This window comes from Littorina saxatilis, linkage group LG7, assembly GCF_037325665.1.
Source record: "Littorina saxatilis isolate snail1 linkage group LG7, US_GU_Lsax_2.0, whole genome shotgun sequence".
NCBI classification, from domain to species: Eukaryota; Metazoa; Mollusca; class Gastropoda; order Littorinimorpha; family Littorinidae; genus Littorina; species Littorina saxatilis.
The window spans coordinates 27,661,041-27,688,124 of NC_090251.1; the positions used below are offsets into that span (position 1 = coordinate 27,661,041).

Here is a 27,084-nt window from a genome sequence, read left to right on the forward strand (position 1 = left end):
CGCTTCAGATGTATATGGGCATAGGTACCTACAACACTGCTTTATGGGTAAGGAAACATTCAATGTCCCAATTTTTTTCTCTCTCTCTCGTAAAGACAGCTTTTAAAACAGAGTGTACGTTTGTGTGGAATGCATGAAGTCAAATTTCTGTTTTCATTACAGACATTAAAGCGCTTGTTTTTGTTCTTAGCCTTTTTCTATACCGCCCTGCTTCATGAACAATTCCCGTTTGTATCAACGTATCGTTTTCTTGTTGATGAGACTTTTATTAGGAGAGCTCCTGATTGTTTGTGCAACCTGCCCTGTTCAGTGTGTTTAGGCCTATGGTCTGGCTTGCTTCTTTTTTCTGACCTACTGCCTTGCTCGGATTTATCTGGCCTATTGAAGGTGATTGCTGTTTACACTAATTGATTGATTGATATTCATTTTGTCTGAAGCTCATTGATTTCCTATTGTCACTTCATCAGGTAAAATAGATAATTCCAAGTCGTCTTATTCGGTGACAAACAATTTAAGGAAACCATATCCAATAGGACCATTACGGATTGACCCCCAGGACTTCGTGTGTACTCTGGTTTTCAATGTGACACACCCTGAACTAACAACACCTCACACTACCGAATCTGACACGACAACGGCCGGAACTACCGAGTCAGAAACAACAACGTCCGGCACTACCGAGTCTGAAACAACAACGTCTCGCACTACCGAGTTTGAAACGACAACGTCCGGCACTACCGAGTCTGACCCGACAACGTCCGGCACTACTGAGTTTGACCCGACAACGTCCGGCACTACCGAGTCTGACCCGACAACGTCCGGCACTACCGAGTCTGGAACGACAACGTCCGGCACTACCGAGTCTGACCCGACAACGTCTGGCACTACCGAGTCTGACCCGACAACGTCCGGCACTACCGAGTCTGACCCGACAACGTCCGGCACCACCGAATCTGACCCGACACCGTCCGGCAATACCGAGTCTGAAACAACAACTTCCGGCACTACTGAGTCAGAAACGACAACGTCCGGCACCACCGAGTCTGAAACAACAACTTCCAGCACAACTGAGTCAGAAATGACAACGTCCGGCACTACCGAGTCTGAAATGACAACGTCCGGCACCACCGAGTCTGAAACAACAACTTCCGGCACTACTGAGTCTGAAATGACAACGTCCAGTACTACTGAGTCAGAAATCACAACGTCAGGCACAACCAAGGCTGAAACGATTGTTCCTGGCACAAAGGAGTCTAAAACAACAACGACCGGCATCACCAAGTTTGAAACAACAACTACTGGTACCACAGAGTCAAAAACGACAACCCATGGCACCATCGAGCCTAAAACAACAACACCTGGCACTACTGAGTCTGAAACAAAAACGTCTGGCACTACTGAGTCTAAAACAACAACACCCGGCACTACCGAATCTAAAACAACAACACCCATCACTACCGAGTCTGAAACAACAACGTCCGTCACTACCGAGTCTGAAACAACAACACCCATCACTACCAAGTCTGAAACAACAACACCCATCACTACCGAGTCTGAAACAACAACACCCGTCACTACCGAGTCTGAAACAACAACACCCGGCACTACCGAGTCTGAAACAACAACACCCGTCACTACCGAGTCTGAAACAACAACACCTGTCACTACCGAGTCTGATACAACAACACCCGTCACTACCGGATCTGATACAACAACACCCGTCACTACCGAGTCTAAAACAACAACACCCGGCACTACAGAGTCTGAAACAACAACACCCGGCATTACTGAGTCTGAAACAACAACACCCAGCACTGCTGAGTTTGAAACGAAAACGTCGTACACTACTGAGTCTGAAACAACAACGACCGGTACAACTGAGTCTGAAACAACAACGACCGGTACAACTGAGTCTGAAACAACAACATCCAGCACTACTGAGGCTGAAACAACAACACCTGTCACTACCGAGTCTGAAACAACAACACCCGGCACTACCGAGTCTGAAACAACAACACCCGTCACTACCGAGTCTGAAACAACAACACCCGTCACTACCGAGTCTGATACAACAACACCTGTCACTACTGAGTCTGAAACAACAACACCCGGTACTACTGAGTCTGAAAAGACGACACCTGTCACTACCGAGTCTGAAACAACAACACCCGGCACTACCGAGTCTGAAATAACAACGTCCGGCGCTACCGTGTCTGAAACAACAATGTCCTGCACTACCGAGTCTGAAACAACAACGTCTGGCACTACCGAGTCTGAAACAACGACACCTGGCACTACCGAGTCTGAAACAACAACACCCGTCACTACCAAGTCTGAAACAACAACACTCGGCACTACTGAGGCTGAAACAACAACGTCCGGCACTACTGAGGCTGAAACAACAACGTCCGACACTACCGAGTCTGAAACAACAACGTCTGGCACTACCGAATCTGAAACGGCAACTCTTAGCAATACCGAGTCTGAAACAACAACACCCGGCACTACCGAGTCTGAAACAACAACACCAGGCACTACTGAGGCTGAAACAACAACACCCGTCAGTTCCGAGTCTGAAAGAACAACACCCGGCACTACCGAGTCTGAAAGAACAACACCCGGCACTACCGAGTCTGAAACAACAACACCCGGCACTACTGAGGCTGAAACAACAACGTCGTGCACCCTGGAAAACTCCAAACCGAGCACGACGAGACGGAACGAAAAGCTGGTGACGAGTGTTTTACCGCCTTTCACCACAGGTATTTGTAGCTCATTTTAAAGTCGGAATGAAAAGTACATTATTGGGCATGGCCAGCTTTTATGAAGTCTGTGCTTGCCATTTCTTTACAATTGCACATGCATTTGAGCATGTGTTTTTTGAAGGCTTCTGTAGTTTAGAAACGTGTAGTAGCATCACGGTGTTAATTACACAAAAAGGCACGGACAGACAAACAGACAAACACACACACAGTGACACGGACGGCAAGAAAGAACAGAAAAAGCGAAAGACAGTCAGACAGTCAGACGCACGCTCGCACAGAAAGCAGACACTCTCCCACACAGACACAGACACAGACACAGAGACAGATACACACACACACACGCACACACACACACACACACACATATACACACACACACACACACACACACACACACACACACACACACGCGCGCTCGAGAGTGTCGTAGGAAAAAAGGAAATAGTTGTTTTTGTATTTATTACTGTATTTTAGACTGTAATTTAGGTTTCATTTTTCAAAAATCTTTCCAAAACATGTTATAAGGCTTCTTGTGAAAACAGCTCAGCTGACCATCTAAGATCTTGCCATGCTTTTACATCGAATCACACCATTCCTAAACTCCAAAAATATACAGCCTTGTTGATCTCTGTGCACACGTTTTTTGCTGTTGGATGAATTAATTTCGTAAAAGCGACTAATGGCTTTTTAATTCAATTGATGCAACAACAAGTGTAGCTCAGCACACCAAGCAGTGTGTGTGTGACCAAGTGGGGGGATGTTCTTTTCCCTTGTGAATGCCGAAATCTGAGATGGTGAGCCGAACTGCTTTCACGGGAAGGAGTGTGCCTTTCAAATAGTAATAATAATAATCATAAGGGTATTTATATGGCGCAAATCCTAATATATAGTTCCGAGCGCCTAAATGTCATGTCTTGTTCCAGACAACCGCCGTCAGTGTAAATGTCTGCAAAACCATGCTGCGACCAGAGGAGCTACAGCCACGCCACCAAAACCACCACAGCTCTACGTCATTCCGAGAAACGCTACGTCACGATTTCGACGTGAACACGCGTCACAGTGGATGGCGCCTACCGCTTCTACCGCGGCCATATCTACCCTGGTTATTTCAATCTGCGTTGCTTTTGTGTTCTTATTCCTATGTTTTGATTTTCTTACTCTTGTTCGCTACTGCTGCAGGAAAAAGGTTTCTACAGTTAGCCTAGAGCGACGGGGGTCTAGTCGTTGTGAAGTAGAGGAGAAAGACGTGCAGTGACAAGCGTTAAATAAGCGACACGTGTAAAAAAAACCCAAAAATAAAACAAATAAAAACAAACAACAAAAACAAAAACAACAAAAACACACAACAACAACAACCACAACAAAAACACACAACAACAACAACCACAACAACCACAACAACAACAACAACAACCTCATAGATTCTTGCAGCACATTGGTCAAGTCCATTGAAGGTGCATTCCTTCCCTTGCGAGGAATCATGTGTAACTACACAGATCTGTCCCGACTTTTACAGGGGATAAAAACAATATTCTACCTGGACACATACCGAAAATCTAGTTGTAAGTACAGCAAAGTTCCCGTGAGGAATCTATTTACATAGAGTTTTGGGCGAGTTCTTCGGTGGTAAAAACATCCCATCTGCGAAACATTTGTGTTACTGTTTTGTGTGTTGTGCGATAAATGTGTTCCGAGTTCTTGTACAAGCATTTAAACAATTGATTGACAAAAGTGCTTTTTTTATTTTTTTAGGTATCATGTATGTCAAAATATATGGAGCAGCTCGTGCAGCCTATGATCACGTGCGTAATGACCCGGATAATCCCTACAGCAAAACACAGATCGGAAAATGAAACGTCGTCAAAATATATGGAGCATATATAAAAATAAAAACAAACAAAGAAGATAAGTTGGCTACCCAAATTTTCGGTCAAAGACCTTCCTCAGGGGCGTGTAATACATGCAGACAACGATAGCTAGGTTACGAAATCGCATGGGTTGCACAGCATATATATATATATTTCTAAGGCGGGATTATAATTAGAAACAAAGCATAAAGCGATAATTTGTAAGACTATATTACAAAATGAATCAACAGTTTGCTTCAGAGTTAAGCAGAAAGAGCACCTACATGTATTTTGTTATTTACTGATAATGTATGATACGTTACTGCGGATTACATCATCCATGTAACCTTTCTGTGTACAGAGAAAAGCTCCGTCCCTTCACAGAGTCAAGTCGAGCCATATCTGAAACCAATACAAACTCCTGGGAACGTTTTATAAAGGCGCAAGATACCACAACTCCATTTATGCAGATATAATCTATTCAAGGACTAGGTAGTGAATTCTATGATCTCACTTGAAATGACAAATCATTTATCTAATCACAGAATTTTCGAATTTTAATTGACATCATTTTTGGCTCACGTAAGTGTAGCCTATGCGATCGTAACTTTGTCTGTCTGTGCGTGCGTGCGTGCGTGCGTCTGTGCGTGTGTATGTCTGTGGTAGAAACTCTAACATTTGAAGACGTCACATTACATTGACGTCACATTATGACGTAAGAGGGTTAGACGTCACGCGAAGGAAGTACTGAAAGTCTCGGTCATTATTATTTTGAGCGCGCCGAGACTAGTTGGCAGTCGTGTCCTTGTAAGTAGCAGACAGACAGATCTAGATCTAGTGTCTCGCTTTCTTGCACAGTTTCACCTATGCTCTTTCTGTGTGTGTGTGTGTGTGTGTGTGTGTGTGTGTGTGTGTGTGTGTGTGTGTGTGTATGTGTGTGTGTGTGTGTGTGTGTGTGTGTGTGTGTGTGTGTGTGTGTGTGTGTGTGTGTGACGGAGTGATTGAGTTTGTGTTACTGTTTGTCGATTTCTTACGTGAGCCTTGATGGCTTCGCCTCTTGTTTGTTAGGGCTTCGCGTGATCATAGTCAGAACCAAACTTAGCACACACACACACACACACACACACACACACACACACACACACACACACACACACACACACCACACACACACACACACACACACACACACACACACACACACACACACACACACACACACACACAACTTATAACATTACATATAGACCGAGCTACAATGACTTCAAACTACATGTCACTCAAAATGTTCGCAACTTTTATGATTAGGCACAAAAAAAAAAAAAAATAAAAAAATAGGTGTGGTTAAGGTAACATAGCCAAACAAAATTGGGTAGGAAGGTAGGCAATCACTGCTTTTTTTTAAAACTTTTTTTTTTTAGAGTAATGTGTACAAATTAAACCTACTTGACAGGGAAATAAGTGTGCGACTCGAGCGCTTTCGCTTTCATTGCGTTTTCTGCACTCGGGTTTTTTTGTTGTTGACAAAGGTAATAACAAGTTATAGGGTCGGCCCCTAAAAATAGGGTAGGTCGGGTTACCGTAACCACACCTATTTTTTTTTTAGGCCTCATGAAACTAACCTTTTTACTTCTGGGAGATGTTCTTACCTTATAACAGCAGCAATTTACAAAACCAAACATGGTTAAAATGTTGACACGTTTAATCTAGGACAAAGCAAAACAATCACAAAGTTCTATATCTATTAGAGTAAGTTACAAGAGACAAAGGCCACTGTTAGAAATATTTTTAAGGAATTTGAAATATAGATTTGAAATAGAAAAAATATTCCCGTTTCAATGCTGGTAACATTACACAATTTTTTTTAGAATCATGGTCCTCATATGAAGAGTTGGTTAGGTAATAAGCTGGGCTGTGCAGAGATGTGATGATTTGTGTGTGTGTGTGTGTCTGTATTTTGTTTATGTTTGTTGTTTTTCTTTGACTGTATAATTATTGTCTTTTTAAGCAGGTAGAACGTTCATAATGTCCACATTGTTTGGTTTTGTTGTTCTTGTGTAAAAAAAAAAAAAAAAAAAAAAAATCACAAGAACATCGACCTAACGACCTTTAAAGTGGGCAAACAAGAGACATAACAGATTGATGCTATGAATTATCTTTAGAATGTCTCTAAGATGGTCGTTGCAATGAACGTTGCAATAATATATCCTTTTTTTAATTTATTTTTTTTATTTTTTTTATTGTAATCAATAATGACAAAAAAATGAGAAAGAAAACAACCACCAGGGAGGGGGGTGGAGGGGGTGGAGAGGGGGGGTGGAGGGGGGGGAGGGGGTGGAGGGGGGGAGGGGGGAGGGTGGAGGGGGGATGGAGAGAGGAGGGGGAGGGATAGCATTTGTTCAAATCTTTAGTTCATGCATTTCAGTACCCAAACAAAAATCAGAAGTCATCTTTTGTTTCGTCTTTCATTAAGAACGCGGTTGCATTTTGTGTGTGCTTGTTTCGTTGGTTGGTTGGTTAGTTGGTTAGTTGGTTGGATGGTTGGTTGGTTGGTTGGTTATATGATTTTGCTTGTTGCTGTTTGTTGTCTATTTTTTTCTCCCTTTTACGTCATTCTAATTTGGGACATGGGTCACCTCCGAGACCATTAATTTAACCGCAAAAATCGCTAGAAACTATTATCAATAATATTTTTCCATCATTACAAAAGGAAATCGATATGTTGTAAATGAGCAAAGAAAGAAATGTCTCCGACGACAAGAAAAAACCCAGCTTTGCAGCTTCATCGCAACTCAGAAAAAAATGGTGGGGTTTGCAAAACGATATGGTGTATAAACATGTGTTGCTCTGATAAGGTACAGAAAGACTTTTTTCATTCATGAATATAATGACTTTAATTTGTGAACAAAATCGCAATATTGTGCAGTTGCAAAAACCGGATCAGACTTCTTTGTAGACAAATAATACTACCTCGAGATTTGACAAAGAAACCTTGATTTATTGTTATTGTAAGCCACGTTATGATTGTTCTGTTCGACAAATCTTAAAAAAAAAAGGAAAAAGTACGAACACTACCTTTCTGCTGGACATAGACTTCTGACGCCAGGAAGAACCCCACAGAGACAAACGAGGATAAAACTTAACTTGATCATTTCTTTGCCTGATGAATACTGCAATTCTATCACACACACACACACACACACACACACACACACACACACACACACACACACACACACACACCCGCGCGCACGCAAACAAACACACACACACACACACACACCCGCGCGCACGCAAACACACACACACTCACACATACACTCACACACGCACACACACACACACACACACACACACACACACACACGTACAGATGCAGACGCACACATACACAAAAGTCACGCATTTACAAACACATTAATACCAGCAACAGTTGATAAAGGACAACGTTATCATTACACACAGCTACAATATTTATCCCCGAGAAAAAGAGCAGAAAGCAAACACATGCATACTCCCCAGTCAATTTGCAACGTAATCTGAAGTAATGCGATTTGTTACTTGGACGAATCACTCTCTGTAGGTGCCAGAAACTGGGTGCATGATTAACAAGTACGGTTTACATATATAACAACGGGACATTTCGAGACTCCCTATTGATTACAGGTGTTTTAAACTGGGGCACTGCAAATGCAATTTAACTATCTACCATCTTTTGGTTTTTTTGGTCAGTTATATCCTTTTAAACTCTTTAGAATACGGGCCATTTTGTAGATATTTTGCTAATATTTAATCGTTACAGAGCAATTTGGCTCATTGGGTTTCACGAACACTGATATGTTTTACATACTATTTCTACTGCGAAAACGACAGGTTTGTCAGGACTTAACATTGAGTTTAAAAACCCCATTTCAGGCCGACAGTGAGCAAACAGAAGAGGAATGTGAAATTATTTCGTCTTCTTACCTTAGGGTTGAATCAAACAGCAGCAACAACCACACTATCTTTTCAGTCGATGTTATATGCCAAACTGGTTCAATCTGACACAGTGTTTGCTGTTACCTGCACATAAACGGCTTTTCCTAATCTGTCCACTTCCTGGACCGCCCGTCTGATTTATTAACCTGCCCCGATGGCGTCAGAGTGAGCTGGCACTCGGTTTAATCATCTCCAGATTAACAGGAGGGCACATGATTTTATTCACTCGTACGATAAAAGAAAATGTTGGTATTTACGGTACATGAATAGTTTGTAATTAATAAATCTTATTTACGATATACATGTTGATGTATTGTGTTGAAGTGGATCCTTTTGGGTAAAGGGAAACCTTTATCAATGTTCATGTACTTGCCATTATGTATTTAATGTGTGCTTATATTACTACATGCTGCAGACACATATCCAACTGCACAAACAGGCATATATTTAAATTTAATTTGAAAGAAATGTTGTACATTATGAAGCTTATGTCCAACATAGGTCAAACATACAATTTGTAGACATAAAAAAAACAATAAAAAACCCTATTGTTACATTAAAACATAATTAATGGTAGAACATATAAGTTTATGTACATGAAGCGCATTATATAGAAGCATTGTAGACCATAAGGTAGTGTTCAAAACTGGGTATAAACCAATGAAGATAAACGCAAAGTAAGCATACTTTGCAATATACATTAGCTTAGCAAAACAATGTATCACAGAGCCAAATCTTCGTGATTTTGTCACAAATACACAATAATTCCAATAATGAACATCTGTATCCAAAGAGAACATACCAATCAAGTTTATTTTTTGTATAAAGTTCATTAAATGGAAAGAGTATTTGGTTCTAAAAGAATCCGTATTGGGGGATTGCCGCTGGGCATCCGGAAGAGCGTTTCAGAGGCAGCTTCCTGAAGAAACAAGACTTGATCTAAATAGGTATATCCTAAGAAGAGGAGTGTTTAGTTTCATTAAGTGGTCGATTTCTTCAAAGAGAACTTTGAACAAATGGTTTCGGGTGCATTTCCTGTCATAATTTGATGCATCATTATTCCTTTGTTATAATTCATTCTTGACTTCAGAGGTAGGACCCCTACGTTGATATAGTCTGAGTCGGTGAGAGTAGTCTGTTTTAATACTACTACTTTTAGCGCTCTTTTGGGTAATCTGCTGAGTGGCTTTAAGGAATTATCACTTGCTGAGTCCCATAGAGTGGATGCATAATAAATAAGAGACTGATAATGAGCAGTGAAAAATAACTTCCTGGCTTGACAATTCAGAAAGTGCTTAATTCGAGATAAGAGGTACACTTCTTTGACATTAGTTTACTACGTAGTTCAATGTGAGTTGACCCAGAGAGAGAGAGAGAGAGAGAGAGAGAGAGAGAGAGAGAGAGAGAGAGAGAGAGAGAGAGAGAGAGAGAGAGAGAGAGAGAGAGAGAGAGAGAGAGAGAGAGAGAGAGAGAGAGAGAGAGAGAGAGAGAGAGAGAGGGTGGTGGTGACTTTCATTACCTGCACCAAGCTAAGTACATACACTTAAAACAAACAAAACAAGTCGCGTAAGGCGAAATAACAACATTTAGTCAAGCTGTCGAACTCACAGAATGAAACTGAACGCACTGCTTTTTTCACCAAGACCACATACTCGTAGTTTCGTCAGTCCACCGCTCGTGGCAAAGGCAGTGAAATCGACCAGCGATGCAGAATAGTGCGGTAGTGGTCGCGCTGAGCAGGATAACACGCTTTTCTGTATGTCTATTCTTTTTAGCTTACTGAGTTTGTTTTTAATCCAAACATATCATATCTATATGTTTTTTGAATCAGGGACCGACAAGGAATAAGATGAAATTGTTTTTAAATCGATTTCCAAAAATTAATTTTAATCATAATTTTCATATTTTTAATTTTCAGAGCTTGTTTTTAATGCAAATATAACATATGTATATGTTTTGGAATCAGAAAATGACAAATAATAAGATTAAACCATTTTTGGATCGTTTAAAAAAACAATTATTTTAATTACAAGTTTCCGAATTTTAACGACCAAACTCATTAATTAGTTTTTAAGCCACCAAGCTGAAATGCAATACCAAAGTCCGGCCTTTGTCGAAGATTGCTTTAATAAATTTGATTGAAAAATGAGGGTGTGACAGTGCCACCTCAACTTTGACAAAAATCCGAATATGACGTCATCAAAGGTATTTATCGAAAAAATTAAAAAAAAACATCCGGGGATATCATTCCCAGGAACTCTCATGTCAAATTTCATAAAGATCGGTCCAGTAGTTTAGTCTGAATCGCTCTACACACACACACGCACAGACAGACACACAGACACAGACACAGACACACACACACATACACCACGACCCTCGTCTCGATTCCCCCTCTATGTTAAAACATTTAGTCAAAACTTGACTAAATGTAAAAACTAAATTAAAGAAAATGCAAGCACACTTCGTGAAGAAAGTCTACTGTTTGCAACACACATTGCCCGCACACAATCGTGTACACCACGATCGTGATTAGACTAGCAAGTCCATAAACAACGGGTAAGATATTCTTTGTCGATCTATGTCCTTGTTAGTTTTGGCAAGCGAGAGTGATCCTACCTTGTACAAACACAGACACGACAGCACAGTTCCCACAAAGGCTCTTTCATTATATTTCTTGTATTTGCCACAGAAGCTGCATATAGATATAAAGAAAACTACATGCCTGATACCAAGCTAACACAAGGTTTAAAAAATAACATTCAAACGCGAGTGAAAGCGAGCTTTTCAATATTTAGGGACAAACAGAACATAAAGTGTAAACCTGGTATCACACAACACGTATTCTGTTTATCCTACATTCTGTATTATATTGCCGGCATCTTACTAAAACTTACCGACAGCTCCGTTGCTTTAAATCGACTCACTTTCAGACATCAACCCTTTTCACTCGACTTGACAATCACTCTGCCGTATTATGACTCACACACGAATCATACCCGAAGTAAACACTGCAACAAAATGATTGCACCCATTTTCGTACCCCAATTAAAACATTCACTCCCGTGTCATTTCATTCAGACTTTTATATGCCATTAAAGACCATTCACTTGGCTATCTGGCACACTTTTGGATCAAAGATGTCTGTTATAGGTGTCAAGTCAACGCCGCCGAAGTTAGCCTGTATCCTCAAAATCGACCGGACAAAAACGTAAGGTACCAATTAAAATATCGACACAAATTCAGAGTAGGCACAACTTGGAGACTTTTTCATACGAGGAGAAAGCAAAATCAATTATCTATCCAGAACAGGTTGTTTTGTTTGCTATCTTGCGTATCTCTTGTGTTATGTTATTTCTATTGATGCAGCTGAAAGTGTTGACCGAATAAGCAGTAGACAACGAGAGTTGTGAGGGGTTCAATGACAAAAAGTGCTGTATTTCAGCAATGGCTGAATGGATTGCATCAAAACGTTCAGGATCTCAAGTCTACATACAAGATGTACCCTGGGTAAAATTGGATCATAATACAGGTTTATACTCAAATGTTATTCAAATTTCCGGAAAATAATTTTAAATCCGTCACCGGTTTGTGAATTTACATTCCAAAATTCATGAATTCGCATGCTTACAGACAAATGATTGTTACAAGAACTGCCACAGTTTCATTTGAGGGGGTCTAGTCGTTGTGAAGTAGAGGGGGAAGACATGCAATGACAAGCAGTAAATAAGAGACACGTGTTCAGATCGTTACAAAAACTAAACCAAAAACCAAAAACCAAACACAAACAAACAAACAAACAACAAAAACAACAACAGCTACTACAACAACAGCAAAACAACAACAACAACAAAACAACAACAACAACAACAACAACAACAACAACAACAACAACAACAACAACAACAACAACAACAACAACAACAACAACAACAACAACAACACTACCGGACGGCTCTTCGGTCGATCTGTTTTCCAAGGTAATAGTGCATCTTATACAAAATTTACCGTACTGTAAGATGTGCGTACAACTCCAATAAATGTGTTCGAAATACTTGTACGAGCATTTAAACAATTGATTGAACGAATTGGTGGCGTTTTTAAGGTATGATGCGGGATTATAATAATACATAAAGCACGGAGCGAGAATCTCAAAGAATATATTACAAAGTGATTAAACAGTTTGCTTCAACAACAAAAACAGCATCTACATGTATTTTCTTATGTACTGATAATGTATGATACGTTACTGTGGATTACATCATCCATGTAACCGGTGTGTGTGTACAGAGAAAATCTCCGTCCCTTCACAGAGTCGATCAAGCCGAGCCATATTTCAGACCAATACTACGTACAACAATAATGGTGACGTTTTATAAAGGCGCAAAGTATCACAGATCCATTTATGCAGATATCAACTATTCAAGGACTGGGCAGTAAATTATATTGGGTATGTAATATCATTAATCTAATCACCGATTTATGAACTTTACTTGACATTATTTTGTCAGGGCTTCACATGATCATAATCAGAACCGATGACGACGTTTCGTTTTCCGATCTGTGTTTTGCTGTAGGGGTCATCCGGGTCATTGCGCACGTGATCATAGGCTGCGCGAGCTGCTCCACTTTTCTCATTCCTTGTCGCGTTCTGGTGGGTGTTGGCAAAATCTAGGGTGTTGTACTCATCGACAAGAGAACCTTTCACAGCTTTTGCAGACTCTTCATTTAGCCCTTTTGAGCCAAGGGAGGCAACTGCGCCGATTCTGTTGTACGTGTCCAACGTTGCGTCCCCTGCAGCTCTCTGCGAGGAGTTGTGGCTGATGGTGTTATACTCGGTGTCCGAATGTCCAGGTTTGGGTGCGAGGTCAGGCTTCTTGCCTTTCTTGTTGACAACGCTGTACACATCGTTAGGATTGGGCAAGGTCGGTTTGTCACCCACAATTTTGGCGAGGCTGTACACTGGAGTAGGAGTCTTCTTGCCTGGCTTGTTGACAACGCTGTACACATCGTTAGGATCTGGCTTTGCTGGGGCTGTGTTCATCCCATGAACGCCTGTAGCCATGTTTTGTGTATCGCCAATGCAGCTGTAGTCGTCGTCCAGTGTTCCGTTCGTCTGGTGGAGGGTTTGGTGGGAAGATTCCCCGGTGCTGATGTAGGTGTAGTCATCTGTGAAGGAGTTGCGATTTTGCCCTGGAGCACCGTCCTCCGCCAGTTCGTTGGGGTCATCAGGGCTGACAATTGGATTATCCGCTGTTGATACAATAAAGTGCAAAACGGTTAACAGCTAAGGGCAAAAACGCAATCACTATCTTATATTCTCTTACGCAGTCCAAATGAATACAACATTGCACGAAGAACATGATAAAAGTCGTGGCAGCATTAACATGCCATATAAATACAGTACTCGTGACAACTTAGCAGAACAAATGCACATTTATACTGTTCAAAAAAAGAAACGCATAGCTTGTAATATTTGGTTAATTTAGTTATATGGCTACAGGGATATCCACCAAACTGCAGAAAATGTTTATCTGGTCGTCGACCTTTCGTCCATTGCCACAAGTGAGCTCTGCACGTGACGCATGCGTTATCAGTGGCTACAATGTCAAAATTGCTCATTTGGCATGACCACTCGTCATGCTTCAGTGTAATCTCGTGAAACTCGGGGAATATTGAGCTCTCACCATGTCTTCCAAAACCCATAAAAGCGGATTGTTCGCCACAAAGAAATCAGACGACAATTCAGCGACGAAAGATGGCCCGATTGAGCAGAGAAGACCGCCAAATTGCATTGGGTCGTTTACAAGCAGGCCAAAGTCAAAGTGCAATCGCCAGGCACTTCCACGTGTCCCAGAGCACCATCAGTAGACTGTGGGTGAGGTTTCAAGCCACTGGCTCCGTTGCTGACTTGCCACGAGCGGGAAGACCAAGGGCGACAACTGCTGCTCACGACCGCTTCATACGGCTCCGCCACCTCCGGAATCGTTTCCTGTCGGCCTCATCTTCTGTCCAGGCTCTCCCCGGGCCACACCGATTATCGGACCAGACCGTGCGGAACCGCCTGCATGAAGCTGGTTTGAGAGCTCGCAGACCTCACAGAGGAGCTGTCCTCACCCGCCGCCATCGCCAGAACCGAGTACAGTGGGGCAACCAGCACCTTCGCTGGACCGTCCGGAATCACTGGAGACACGTGTGGTTCAGCGACGAGTCCTACTTCCTGCTCCAGCGACATGATGGTCGGAGGAGGGTCTACCGGAGAGTAAACGAACGTTACGCGCCCAACTGTGTGGATGAGGCACCCGTTCATGGTGGTGGAGGCGGCATGGTGTGGGGGGCGATCAATACCGCTGGAAGGAGCACCCTGGTGCACGTCCAATGGCGCATAACTGCCCAGCGATACGTGGAGGAAATTCTGCGCCCACACGCCCTTCCTCTTCTGGCTGACCAGGATGCCATATTCCAGCAGGACAACGCTCGCCCGCACACAGCACGACTCACCACCCAGTTCCTCACCGACCACCATGTCCAGGTGCTTCCCTGGCCATCCATGTCGCCAGACATGAACCCGATAGAACACCTCTGGGATGAATTGGACAGACGTGTGCGCAGGCGAGAAGAAGCGCCGGCAAATCACCGCGATCTATTGCAGGCACTTCAGGAGGAGTGGGACACCATCCCACAGCAAGATATCCGGCATCTGATCCAGTCCATGCCCAGAAGGTGCCGGGCAGTTGTTGCTGCTCAAGGCAGTCACACCCCCTACTGACTTGACAGCCTCGGCACCCAATCGTATTGATTGACTGATTGATTTGAAGATGCAAATGAACTGTGTGTGCATTCAACTGTGTCCATACCAAATTTCAAACAAATAATCTAAATATTGGATTTTCTGTTAATTTTTTCGAAAAATAAAACAAATTTGGCAAGTAGCAACTATGCGTTTCTTTTTTTGAACAGTATAGATTAAAAAACAAAAACACAACACAACAACCTGAGCAATCGCGCGCAAGAACTCTCCCCCCCCCTTCCCCCCGCAGAAGTTCAGCATGAATTTTCAATGCTTAGGCATACTTGTGGGAAATAAGCTAGTTACTTACTTCTATGTGAAAAATCAGGCAATGTTGACTTTTCATTTATCACATTCATAACATAAAATTATATTAAACAGTGAACACAGTTATTTACTGTTGCCTGGGTAAGCCATTCCCTTTGCGTCAATATCCGTCCACAAACATCACGATACAATGGGATACACACGTGCGACAGTGTGGCAAGTCAGATGATCTAAACTCTCCAAACAAATTGTTGCACCTATTTTCGTACCCCAACTAAAACATTTTATCCTCGTGTCATTTCATTCAAACTTTCTGTGCCATTAAAGTCAAGAATACTAACACTTTCAGTCGTCTTGTCTTAAGCGACGGGCCTTTAATGGCATAGACACGGGAATGAATGTTTAAGTTGTGGTACGTTAATGGGTGCAATGATTTATTTGCAGAGTCTACAATACAAGAAGCTTTTAAATATATCTTTAAAGAGCGACCAACAGCTTCATTAGAAGACATTATGTGTCACATTTCAGATTTGAAAGCTATGTAATTTCAAGATTCAGGTTAGTTCTTTTCTGACGAGAGAAAATGTACCTCCTCCTTGCGTTGACATTCCCTCCATGCTTCTGTTTTTGCCTTCGGGTTTCCTGTAATAAAGTTGCACTGGGTTAGAAAATGTACTGACAGTCACACGCATGTGGCTTCTCTTCTGTGCGTGTCTCTCTCTGTCTACCTGTTTTTCTGTTTGTATGTCTCTGTCTCAGTCTCTACCTCTCTGTCTGTCTGTTTGTCTATGTCTGTCGCTCCCTGTGCCTCTGTGTATACATGTCTGTCACCTCCCTCACTCTCTGTCTCTCTCTTTCTCTCTCTCTCTCTGACAGGCAGACAGACAGACAGACAGACAGACAGACACACACACACACACACACACACACACACACACACACACACACACACACACACACACATACACACACACACACACACACACACACACGAGTCTAATCCGAAGAAAAATACACCCAACACAATTAAAGTTAGAACCTGATGCACAGGTCATTATTTATGATAGTTAAAGGATATCAACTCATTTAAAAGGGGTAATTTCAGTAGACCTTTAATGAAGGTCACTGTGCTCGAAAACAAAATACACCATTTTCTTCTGTTACCTTTGATGGGATTTTCTTCTGTAGACGATAAAAATAACGAAGAACACAACCACAGCAGCCACAGCAGCAACAGACGCCCCGGCGACGACAGCAACGTTGTTATCGCTACTTCCGTCTTCAACCGTCGTTTGCGTTGACGTCGCTGGAAAAACTGTAGTTTTTGATTCAGAAACATATTCTTAAAGGAATGAGCTCACTTCAAAGCAGAGTGGAATTAAACGTAGACTGTCACGCTAGATAAAACACACACACACATACACACACACACACACACACACACGCGCATGTTTGTAAGCCAAAGGAGCATGGCATATTCTTCTGAACAGAAATACTCTACACCTCCGTGGTAAGAACAAGTCGCGTAAAGCGAAATTACTACAAGTTGTCGAACTTACGGAATGCAACTGAACGCACTGCATTTTTTCACCAAGACAATACAGCTTCGTCAATCCCCCGCACGTGTAAAACGCAGTGAAATTAACAAGCCAGTCAGTATAGCGTCGTAGCGCTTGCGTTTAGCAGGATAAGCCTTGTGCGCTTTTCTATATCTCTATTCTTTTAACTTTCTGAGCTTGTTTTTAATCCAAACTTAACATATCTATATGTTTTTGGAATCAGGAACCGACAAGGAATAAGATGACACTGTTTTTAAATCGATTACGGAAATTTAATTGTAATCATAATATTTATATTTGTAATTTTCAGAGCTTGTTTTTAATCCGAATATAACATAGTTATATGTTTTTGAAATCAGAAAATGATGAAAAATAAGATGACTTTAATTTTGAATCGTTTTATAAAAAAATAATTTTAATTACAATTTCAAGATTTTAAATGACCACACTAATTAATTAACTGTTAAGCCTCCATGCTGAAATGCAATACCAAAGTCCGGCCTTCGTCGAAGATTGCTTGACCAAAATTTCAATCCATTTGATAGAAAAATGAGGGTGTGAGAGTGCGGCCTCAACTTTCCCCGAAAGTCAAAATGTGACTAAATGTAAAAAGGTCAGTACCCGAAGGCTGCACATTTATTTTTGCAGACGTCGATGATGATGCAGTCGTCGATGATGATGCAGACGTCGATAATGATGCAGTCGTCGATGAGAATGCAGTCGTCGATGATGATGCAGACGTCGATGATGATGCAGTCGTCGATGAGGATGCAGTCGTCGATGATGATGCAGACGTCGATGATGATGCAGTCGTCGATGATGATGCAGACGTCGATAATGATGCAGTCGTCGATGAGAATGCAGTCGTCGATGATGATGCAGTCGTTTCAGCCACAGAAGACGTCCCCTCGTGGGTTTTGGTAGACTTGGTAGACTCAGTGGAAGATGGGACAGTTGTGTCTCTGGTGCACGTGGATTCTTCGAAGGCAGCATGGGATGGTGTGCAGTCTGTCGAACTTGTGACTATTTATTTTCAGGTGTGTGTGTTTGTAATTATATTTGTTTTATCGCAGCAAAAACCACGACTCACTATCATCAATGTTCCAAAGTGATTTGATACAATAGAAGTTTTAATAGCGACAAATCCCCCAAAAAAGCAAACACGTTGAGAGCAGTCCATGTACCCCTACCCCCTTCCTTGCCCCTAACAAGTAAATACTTGTACGTAGTTTTAAGACATGCCATTACTACAGGTACTGCTTTTGAAGCGCCAGATGCAAGGTGGAGATCAAATAATGATTGTTCAGTAATGAACAGCTGACAGTTACAGGTGGTACTGTTGAACAAATGAAAAAAAAAGAAAATGCTATTTTCTCATACAGATCACGCAACTTTCATGTCCTTGTGTTGTTTCTTGAGCCGCTTTCTTTTCGATTTAAACTTCAGACGGAATGTTGGCTATTCAATGTATTTGATTGAACAGACAGGCAAAGGTCCAGTGCAAGAAATTCCACGGATATAAATAGTTACATCAAATCCAATTATTATCCTGTCACATGTCTCCGGTGTCCAATTATTCGATTCTTCGATTTACTGCGAGAAATATCAATCAATCAATCAATCAATGACGCTTGTATCGCGCATATGCCGTGGGTACAGTTCTAGGCGCTCTGCAGTGATGCCGTGTGAGATGAAATTTTATACGGCCAGTAGATTGCAGCCATTTCGGCGCATATTTACCTTTCACGGCCTATTATTCCAAGTCACACGGGTATAGGTAGACAATTATTAACTGTGCCTAAGCAATTTTGCCAGGAAAGACCCTTTTGTCAATCGTGGGATCTTTAACGTGCACACCCAATGTAGTGTACACGGGGGGAGGGTTCGGACACCGAAGAGAGTCTGCACACAAAGTTGACTCTGAAATAAATTTCCGCCGAACCTGGGATCGAACTCAGGCTGACAGCGGCCAACTGAATACAAATCCAGCGCGCTACCAACTGAGCTATATCCCCGCCCCTGAAACCTTTTGATCTACGAAGTTAAAGATTGTCCTGATGTACGAGACTCTGTTCTTCTTTTTTTCAAAAGCCAAACGAGAAACTGTGAAGAACAAGAAAGTTTCTGGCCAAATTATCTGAATCTGGGAGAAGCGCTAAAAACACAGCGCTTCCTGTTTAATTGAATCAGCTCGACATTTCAGGTCTGGCCAGACTTTTACATGGGATAAGACCATCTCTTCACATCGACATTAATTTGCCAAAAATCAACAGTCTATCTGTCTGTGCATGTTTTTATGAGTGTGTCAAGCTTTTGATTCTGGGTTAATGTCCAAGTGGAGGGATGGTCTTATCCCATGCAAAAGCCACTTCAGATAACAGATAGTGTGCAGAACTATTTTCACGGAAAAGACTGTGCCTTTTAAACATTCCGGTATCCTTTGAAGTATAGATTAATTGAAAAATCTACAAAGAGACGGGAAAGAAGTTGTTCTCACAATTATCGTTAATCCGAAATCAAGATCAAAGAGTTGTCAAACTATTCTACTTACCTTCTTCACAGCCCCCTGCCTGGACTGCAACACTGTACAGTTTTGTCGCAGTTACTCCAGTTCCTCCTCCACCAAAAAGCCTAAAAAGTATCTGTCAACAAATAAGTGATTGGTGTCAGTTTGAAAACGGGTGGGCACATATTTTGCCTTTTCAGAAAAACTTTGGCGATTTCTTTGGAGAGTCATGCATTAGGATCATTATTTCTACGGAAGCGTGCCGATAGGTGATAATGTTAATTACAAAGCACAGGACCTTACCCAGGTATCATCAGGAGTGTCAGAAGGTATCAAATAATGAAACAAACAAACAAACAATGACTAAAACCTTTTAAGAAATTTTAGTTATTGCTACCGACCCCTGCACAAAAATAAAGGGACGTTTCTTTCTCAAGATGGCGTTCGAGAGGCGTGCTCGGTCGTGGAATGAAATCAAATAGTTGTTTTTTTACGACTAGCGGCAGTTCAAGACATGCAACCAGCAAATGTTCCTCGGGGTCTTTTTGATGCTGATCCGAAACTTGCGTTTTTCTCGATATTCTTGAGCACTGACCATAACATTATGTATTTTCAATTGGACTCGGGTGACTGCACAGGCCACGGTAAAATTGAAATTGTGTACTGTCTCTTCCAGGTGTTTGAGAATACCGACTTATCCCCGAGTACGCAGTAGGAGGGTCCAGCAGACTTTAATTGTGTGTCTGTCTGTCTGTTCGTCTCGACTTAACAGCTTATTGCTGGGAAACTACTGGGCGCAGTTCGTTCAAAAGTTGATACACTAACTTGATAATAGGTCCGATTGATCGTATTAAAACTTCATAATGTTACCTGGGACCTAAATGCCCCAAAAAACACAAAAGCCACTCTTAACGGCGGGCGCGATTCGCGGTGGGATAGAACAGCCGTTCGGCTGAAAAACCGCCCAGCCAGCGACACCACACCAGGCCGCTTTGCGTGCTTTGCGTGCGTGTACCACTGCACGAGGAATATAGGCATTTGAGTTCACTGGCGATTGTCAGATTTTGTTGGCTTGTAGGAAAGCGTTTCCGACTATGGCCAAAGAGATCCGGGTTCGATTCCCGGCATGGGCGGTCTATTTTTTTTCTTTTTTAAATTCTTGTTTACTATTGTTTATTATGAACGTTTTAATGTTTTATTTTACTGTAATAATTTTTTTAATTGTGTAAAATAAATATTTTTTTAAATTTTTTTTAAATTTTTTTTAATCCAAGTGATCCTGGTGGAAAGCGATTCGTCTATGGCCAAAGTGATCCGGGTTCGATTCCCGGCGTGGGCGGTCTATTTTTTTTATTTTTTTTTAAATTCTTGTTTACTATTGTTTATTATGAACGTTTTAATGTTTTATTTCACTCTAATAATTTTTTTGTGTAAAATAAATAATTATTTTTTTTTTTTTTTTTTTAAATCCAAGTGATCCGGGTTCGATTCCCGGCATGGGCGGTCTATTTTTTTTAATTCTTGTTTACTTTTGTTTATTATGAACGTTTTAATGTTTTATTTTACTCCAATAATTTTATTAATTGTGTAAGATAAATAAATAATTTTTTTTTTTTTTTTTAAATCCACTTGCACAAGACAACAACTTTCATACTGGGGGAGCGAGCCAGTCTGAAGAGTACTCGGGTCCAGCGCCAGCGTTTTTTATGAAGTGTCGCACTGTCATTTAATCACATGCTGTTTCTCACAACAGTCGTCTGTCTCCGGCAGAATGAAGATTGCTCTGAAGGTTTTCGACAAGGACGCACCCTTTTATCCATAAGATTGAATGCTTTTTGAGTTTTGTGCGCATTATTCACAACAACCCGTGAAATATTCCCGGTACCGCCTTCTGTTTTTTTCATGGCGTCCACAATGCCGTCGACTGTTCTTGCAATCTGTTCTCTTGTCTTCTCGAAATTTCCTTCAACATGTTAAAAATGCAACTTTCTCACATTCCTACTAACCACACAACAACTCTGGAACGTTATACTTCTTCTACAAGACCCAAAATCAGCTCCTTTAGACCACTACTCATTTACTTACCGCGGTTCGCCATTGCACAAAAATCGTAAAATGTCCGATCGAAGTTGTAAGAAATCCCAAGTGACGTCTGCTCGGTTACAAAATCAAAAGGAAGTTATTTCCTTTTTACCGTTTCGGGAGAAAACAATTCGCGGGCGCATGGGCACATTAAAGCAATATTCTCAGCCTAACAGAAAACAGCGGGGCGCCGCGAAAAAAAATCCTCTTTTTTTGCAGGTTACAGTAATGGACAGATCATTGGTTGGGTAGGGTTCATTTGTTGATTGAAGCATGTTTTTGTTTGCCTGTGGTTATTTGATTGTAGAGGGTTTTTGTGCAGACTTTTTGGTTCGTTTGTCTTCGGAATTAACTAAATCACTGCGAGGCATCGTGTACTGTCGTTGTCAGGTGAAACGTGAATGAGAAGAAGCGAATAAACTCCGAACGTTTCCATTGGGTGTGCTTTTGATAATCCATTTGTAACCTTCGTCCCGCACATATAGAAACCGGGTATTTGTTACCTACCAACAGGTGATACTGTTTTGTGATTTTGTTCTTGCTACCCAGCATGTTATAAATGCAAAGTCGTGAAAAAGATGACCAAAACATTTTACCTTGATGATTGATGTCTCCACTTTGAAACAGGATGTTGAATTGCTGCCGATGCTGGTCGAGCTAACATCTTTAATTTGACTGCTGTTCATTTGCAAGAACACCTGCATTTTGTACGGGCTATCGATTTTATCAAAGACATATTTTACACACATGGGCTCTTTTATATTCACCCAGCGAGACTCTAGGATTGAAAAAACTTGACCACCACATCCGTTGGTTTTATTTTGCTTCACTTCTGAAAAACCTGTGACAGAAACATACATAATACATTTGATTGCATAACAGAACATTCTGTAGTTGGACTCAAACTTCAATTATCGTACATTTGAGTGACGTTCGTATTGACGCTAAGAAATCAGATTCTGTCTTTTTCTGTTGTTTTAATGAAATACAATCTAGTGTTATAAACAATTAGGGGAAAGACTCATAATATGGACCACGTTTTGTTTCATGCTGATAGCAACCTTGCTTTCTTGGAAGTTGTTCTCTCTGCAGTAAACCGTCAGGCAAAATCAGAGCAAAGTAGCTTTGATATACATATAGCAAAAATCAAATACAGAACAATTCACAAGCGGTCAATATTAGGAGCCTGGGCGCCTAATATTGACCAATGAAGAGGCCATCTCGAACTATAATAAGAAGCCCCACTATACGTCAAAAGAACACGAGCCATTCAACTCATTGTCAATTATTCAAATATTCATCAACTTTATTTGTTTTGGTTTGATGAGAATATCATTTGAAGCACAACAAGGAACTTACGAAACGTATCAAAAACAGAGAGAAAAAAAGAGAAATTATCACCTTTCACGTAAGGAAGACTGATTGTCTATTTTTTGAAAGCTTGAGGGCTAGTTATGGGTTATTTTCCTCAAACTTTTTAATGCATGACTAAACGAGTCTTTATGTTTTATTTTCTTCTATTTGCTGAAGGTGGTCCATATTAGGGGTCACCCACATACTTTGAGAATTTGCTAAAATTTCTTGTTTGTGCTAGAAAGACGAGGCCAAGACGGCTAAAATACAAGTACAGGTCTAGCTGTCATATATATATATATATTTATATATATATATATATATATAGACATAATACATTGGATATGGGGACTCTGACACCAGCTGGTTATTTGGGAACTTGTTTTCAACTGCTTGCAGCAAGTTGAAATTTGGCATTGTGGTTTATATGTCGACTTAGTACCCAAATATAAAAAGACATTCTGGAAAATGTTATTATTAGGTATATGAAAACATAAGAAGGTCCCCATATCCACGTTCCCAAAAAGCTTGTCTGAATATATACTATATATAATAAAAGTTTCTGGGAACACTAACTTTTTTTTTTAATATTCAGGTGAAACAACATTCTTTCACATGTATTGTTTGCAAAACTTGTTTTAACTTCAAACTTGTAAGATTAAGGCCACGGTCTTCAGTTTTCTCTTTTATTGGTCCTTGTTTGAGCAGTTCTTATGAAGCTAACTCGACACCAGCCGGTTATTTGGGAACTCGTTTTCAACTGCTTGCAGAAAGTTGAAATTTGGCATTGTGGTTTATATGTCGACTTAGTACCCAAATATAACAAGAAGGGCAAAGCCCATACGACTCACATGCTTGACCTTGACCTTTACATGACGTTGACCTTCAGGGTCAAGGTCAAATAACTAAACCTAGCAATGACATCATACACTAAGAACTGCTTTACACATTTTTCCTACCAAAATACATGTGAAGGTCAAGGTCATCCAAGGTCATGCAACACAAAGCTGTTAATTCAAGACATAGGAAGTACAATGGTGCTTATTGGCTCTTTCTACCATGAGATATGGTCACTTTTAGTGGTTCACTACCTTATTTTGGTCACATTTCATAAGGGTCAAAGTGACCTTGACCTTGATCATATGTGACCAAATGTGTCTCATGATGAAAGCATAACATGTGCCCCACATAATTTTTAAGTTTGAAACAGTTATCTTCCATAGTTCAGGGTCAAGGTCACTTCAAAATATGTATACAATCCAACTTTGAAGAGCTCCTGTGACCTTGACCTTGAAGCAAGGTAAACCAAACTGGTATCAAAAGATGGGGCTTACTTTGCCCTATATATCATATATAGGTGAGGTATTCAATCTCAAAAACTTCAGAGAAAATGGGAAAAATGGGAAAAATAGCTGTTTTTTAGACAACATTTATGGCCCCTGCGACCTTGACCTTGAAGCAAGGTCAAGATGCTATGTATGTTTTTTGGGGCCTTGTCATCATACACCATCTTGCCAAATTTGGTACTGATAGACTGAATAGTGTCCAAGAAATATCCAACGTTAAAGTTTTCCGGACGGACGGACGGACGGACGGACGGACGTCCGGACGGGGGGGGACGGACGGACGGACGACTCGGGTGAGTACATAGACTCACTTTTGCTTCGCATGTGAGTCAAAAAGACATTCTGGAAAATGTTATTTGTAGGATTTAAATATATATATGAAAACATAATAAGGTCCCCATATCCACGTTCCCAAAAACCTTGTCTGAATATATAATATATATAATAAAAGTTTCTGGGAACACTAACTTTTTTTTTAATATTCAGGCATAACAGCATTCTTTCACATGTATTGTTTGCAAAACTTTTTTTAACTTCAAACTTGTAAGATTAAGGCCACAGTCTTCAGTTTTCTCTTTTATTGGTCCTTGTTTGAGCAGTTCTTATGAAGCTGTGTTGTATTCAAATTGATAGTCGGTTGTGCAAATAGTATTTAACCATGTTTCTTATGCTGTGACAATTTGGGTGTGAATGTGAGTGTGGACGTGGATATATGATTTACTGCAACATTTAAAACAAAATCATGTGCTTTTGCATTTTGGAAATAAATTCTATTGATTGATTGATTGATTGATAGTTTGTCATTTGGTTTCGTACTAGTAAGGAAGTGTTCTTTTCAGCTGTGAGCTTATAAAGTTTATATTGATGCTTCAGACACTGCATAATCTTTTGAAGAACATATTTGCGGAAAAAAATAGCACACACACACACACACACACACAGAGCGAGAGCGAGAGAGCGGGGGAGAGAGAGAGAGAGAGAGAGAGAGAGAGAGAGAGAGAGAGAGAGAGAGAGAGAGAGAGAGAGAGAGAGAGAGAGAGAGAGAGAGAGAGAGAGAGAGAGAGAGAGAGAGAGCAAGAACATATTTGCGGAAAAAAATAGCACACACACACACACAGAGAGCGAGAGCGAGAGCGAGAGCGAGAGAGAGAGCGAGAGAGAGAGAGAGAGAGAGCACAATACTCGCTTGCAGTCACTCCCTGTTTACACAATACACACTGTTCATGAAGGTTTTAAACAGATACTGTTGTTTATTAGTCCAGCATCAACAACACAAACAATAACATAAGCAACTATTGTTTTAAAGAAAAAGACATACCTCGTCTTGCAAAAAGGTGGATTGTTACCGAAAATAAAATACAGTCATTTAAATCTACTGATAACTAAAAAGAACATTAAAGATAATACAGTCTTATGTATAGTCATTGAACCGAAAATTATTAACTTGTAATATGTTTGCAAAAAAATAATCGCACCCAAAAAACATGATTTTGAAGAAATATGATGTCACTAAGCATGATTAACCTTCGCCGACAGTCGCTAAAAACATTCTTCGCCGACCGTCGTCGAAGGACACATACTTTTAACACAGACAGCCATGCGTAGTCGGAGGACACATACTTCTCAAAGAAAAAAAAACGTGCTCAAGTAGAGAAAACAAGAACAAGAAAAAAAAGTACAGAAATCAGGCTTTTCATTGAATTAGATTATCAAACTAAATATATTTCCAATTTTGTACTTGCATTTATCTTTTTTCGTGTTGTGTAATTACGCACCAAGTTAATTCTTACCTGAAATAAACATTAATCACAACTCAGCTTTTATTTTGACATCGAAAATCGTTATTTCTTAAACACCATGAATCAAAGTCCATGGTAAAAGTGAAACAGGTGACTGAACAATGGGGAGGCAGAAAAAAAGAAATAAACAAGAAAAGGACCACGGGTCCTAAAATCACCCAACCGTATGTGTAGACGGATAGACACAGGCAGGGACGCTGACAAAAGTAACAGTCACCCCCCTTTCCTTTGGGTGGGTGACTAAAAATGACAATAAAGGCTCACCTAAATATATGTTCTTATCCCATTGGGGCGCATGAGGTGACTAAGAACCCAAAATAAGAGATCCCCCCCCCCACCTCCCAGGGCGGACCCTGGGAACAAAATTCAAAATCAAAAAAGCATTTCAATGGAAAAAAATTAATCAAAATCAAATCTGATGATACATTTCATTACGCTAATAGGATAATTGCCTAACTCAGAGTTAGATAGTTTTGAGACAACGGTTCCATAATAACGCCAACAATTGTGTCAATCATCTGTAAAAATTCCGAAAAGAAATTGCAAAGAGAAACGGTTGCTGATGCCATGTCAGCAAAATTGCCTAACTCATAAGTCAGTTATCTTAACAGCATACCCATGCTTTTCTGTCTATGCATGTGCATCCCATGGTAAACAAGATCAATAGAAATTTGGATTAAAGTTCATTCTACTGAAGTACAGAACCCAAAGTTCAATGCAGAGGCTGCTGAACAAATCGCTTTTTCTCAAAACTTGCAAAAGTGAGTTAGGCAATTATCCCATTAGCGTGAC

General features: G+C 40.7%; 2 protein-coding genes across 2 annotated transcripts in view; one reads left to right on the forward strand and one right to left on the reverse strand.

Moving 5' to 3' along the window:
• LOC138970170 (mucin-22-like) overlaps positions 1-3,970 on the forward strand; it is a 28,668-nt gene extending 24,698 nt beyond the window's left edge. Inside the window, exons 7-8 of the mRNA XM_070342661.1 lie at positions 557-2,762; positions 3,945-3,970. Of these exons, the coding sequence (XP_070198762.1) occupies positions 557-2,762; positions 3,945-3,970 (2,232 nt within the window). The remainder of the gene's footprint in view (positions 1-556; positions 2,763-3,944) is intronic.
• A 4,034-nt stretch (positions 3,971-8,004) lies between these two features.
• Positions 8,005-22,631, reverse strand: LOC138971073 (serine-rich adhesin for platelets-like). Its single transcript, XM_070343677.1, has 6 exons — positions 22,391-22,631; positions 19,758-19,848; positions 17,828-18,214; positions 16,812-16,962; positions 16,237-16,289; positions 8,005-13,843 (listed from the first exon to the last, which is right to left on the reverse strand). The coding sequence occupies exons 1-6, from the start codon at positions 22,541-22,543 to the stop codon at positions 13,098-13,100; spliced, it is 1,581 nt and encodes a 526-aa protein (XP_070199778.1). The 5' UTR covers positions 22,544-22,631; the 3' UTR covers positions 8,005-13,097.
• Positions 22,632-27,084: the final 4,453 nt, after the last annotated feature.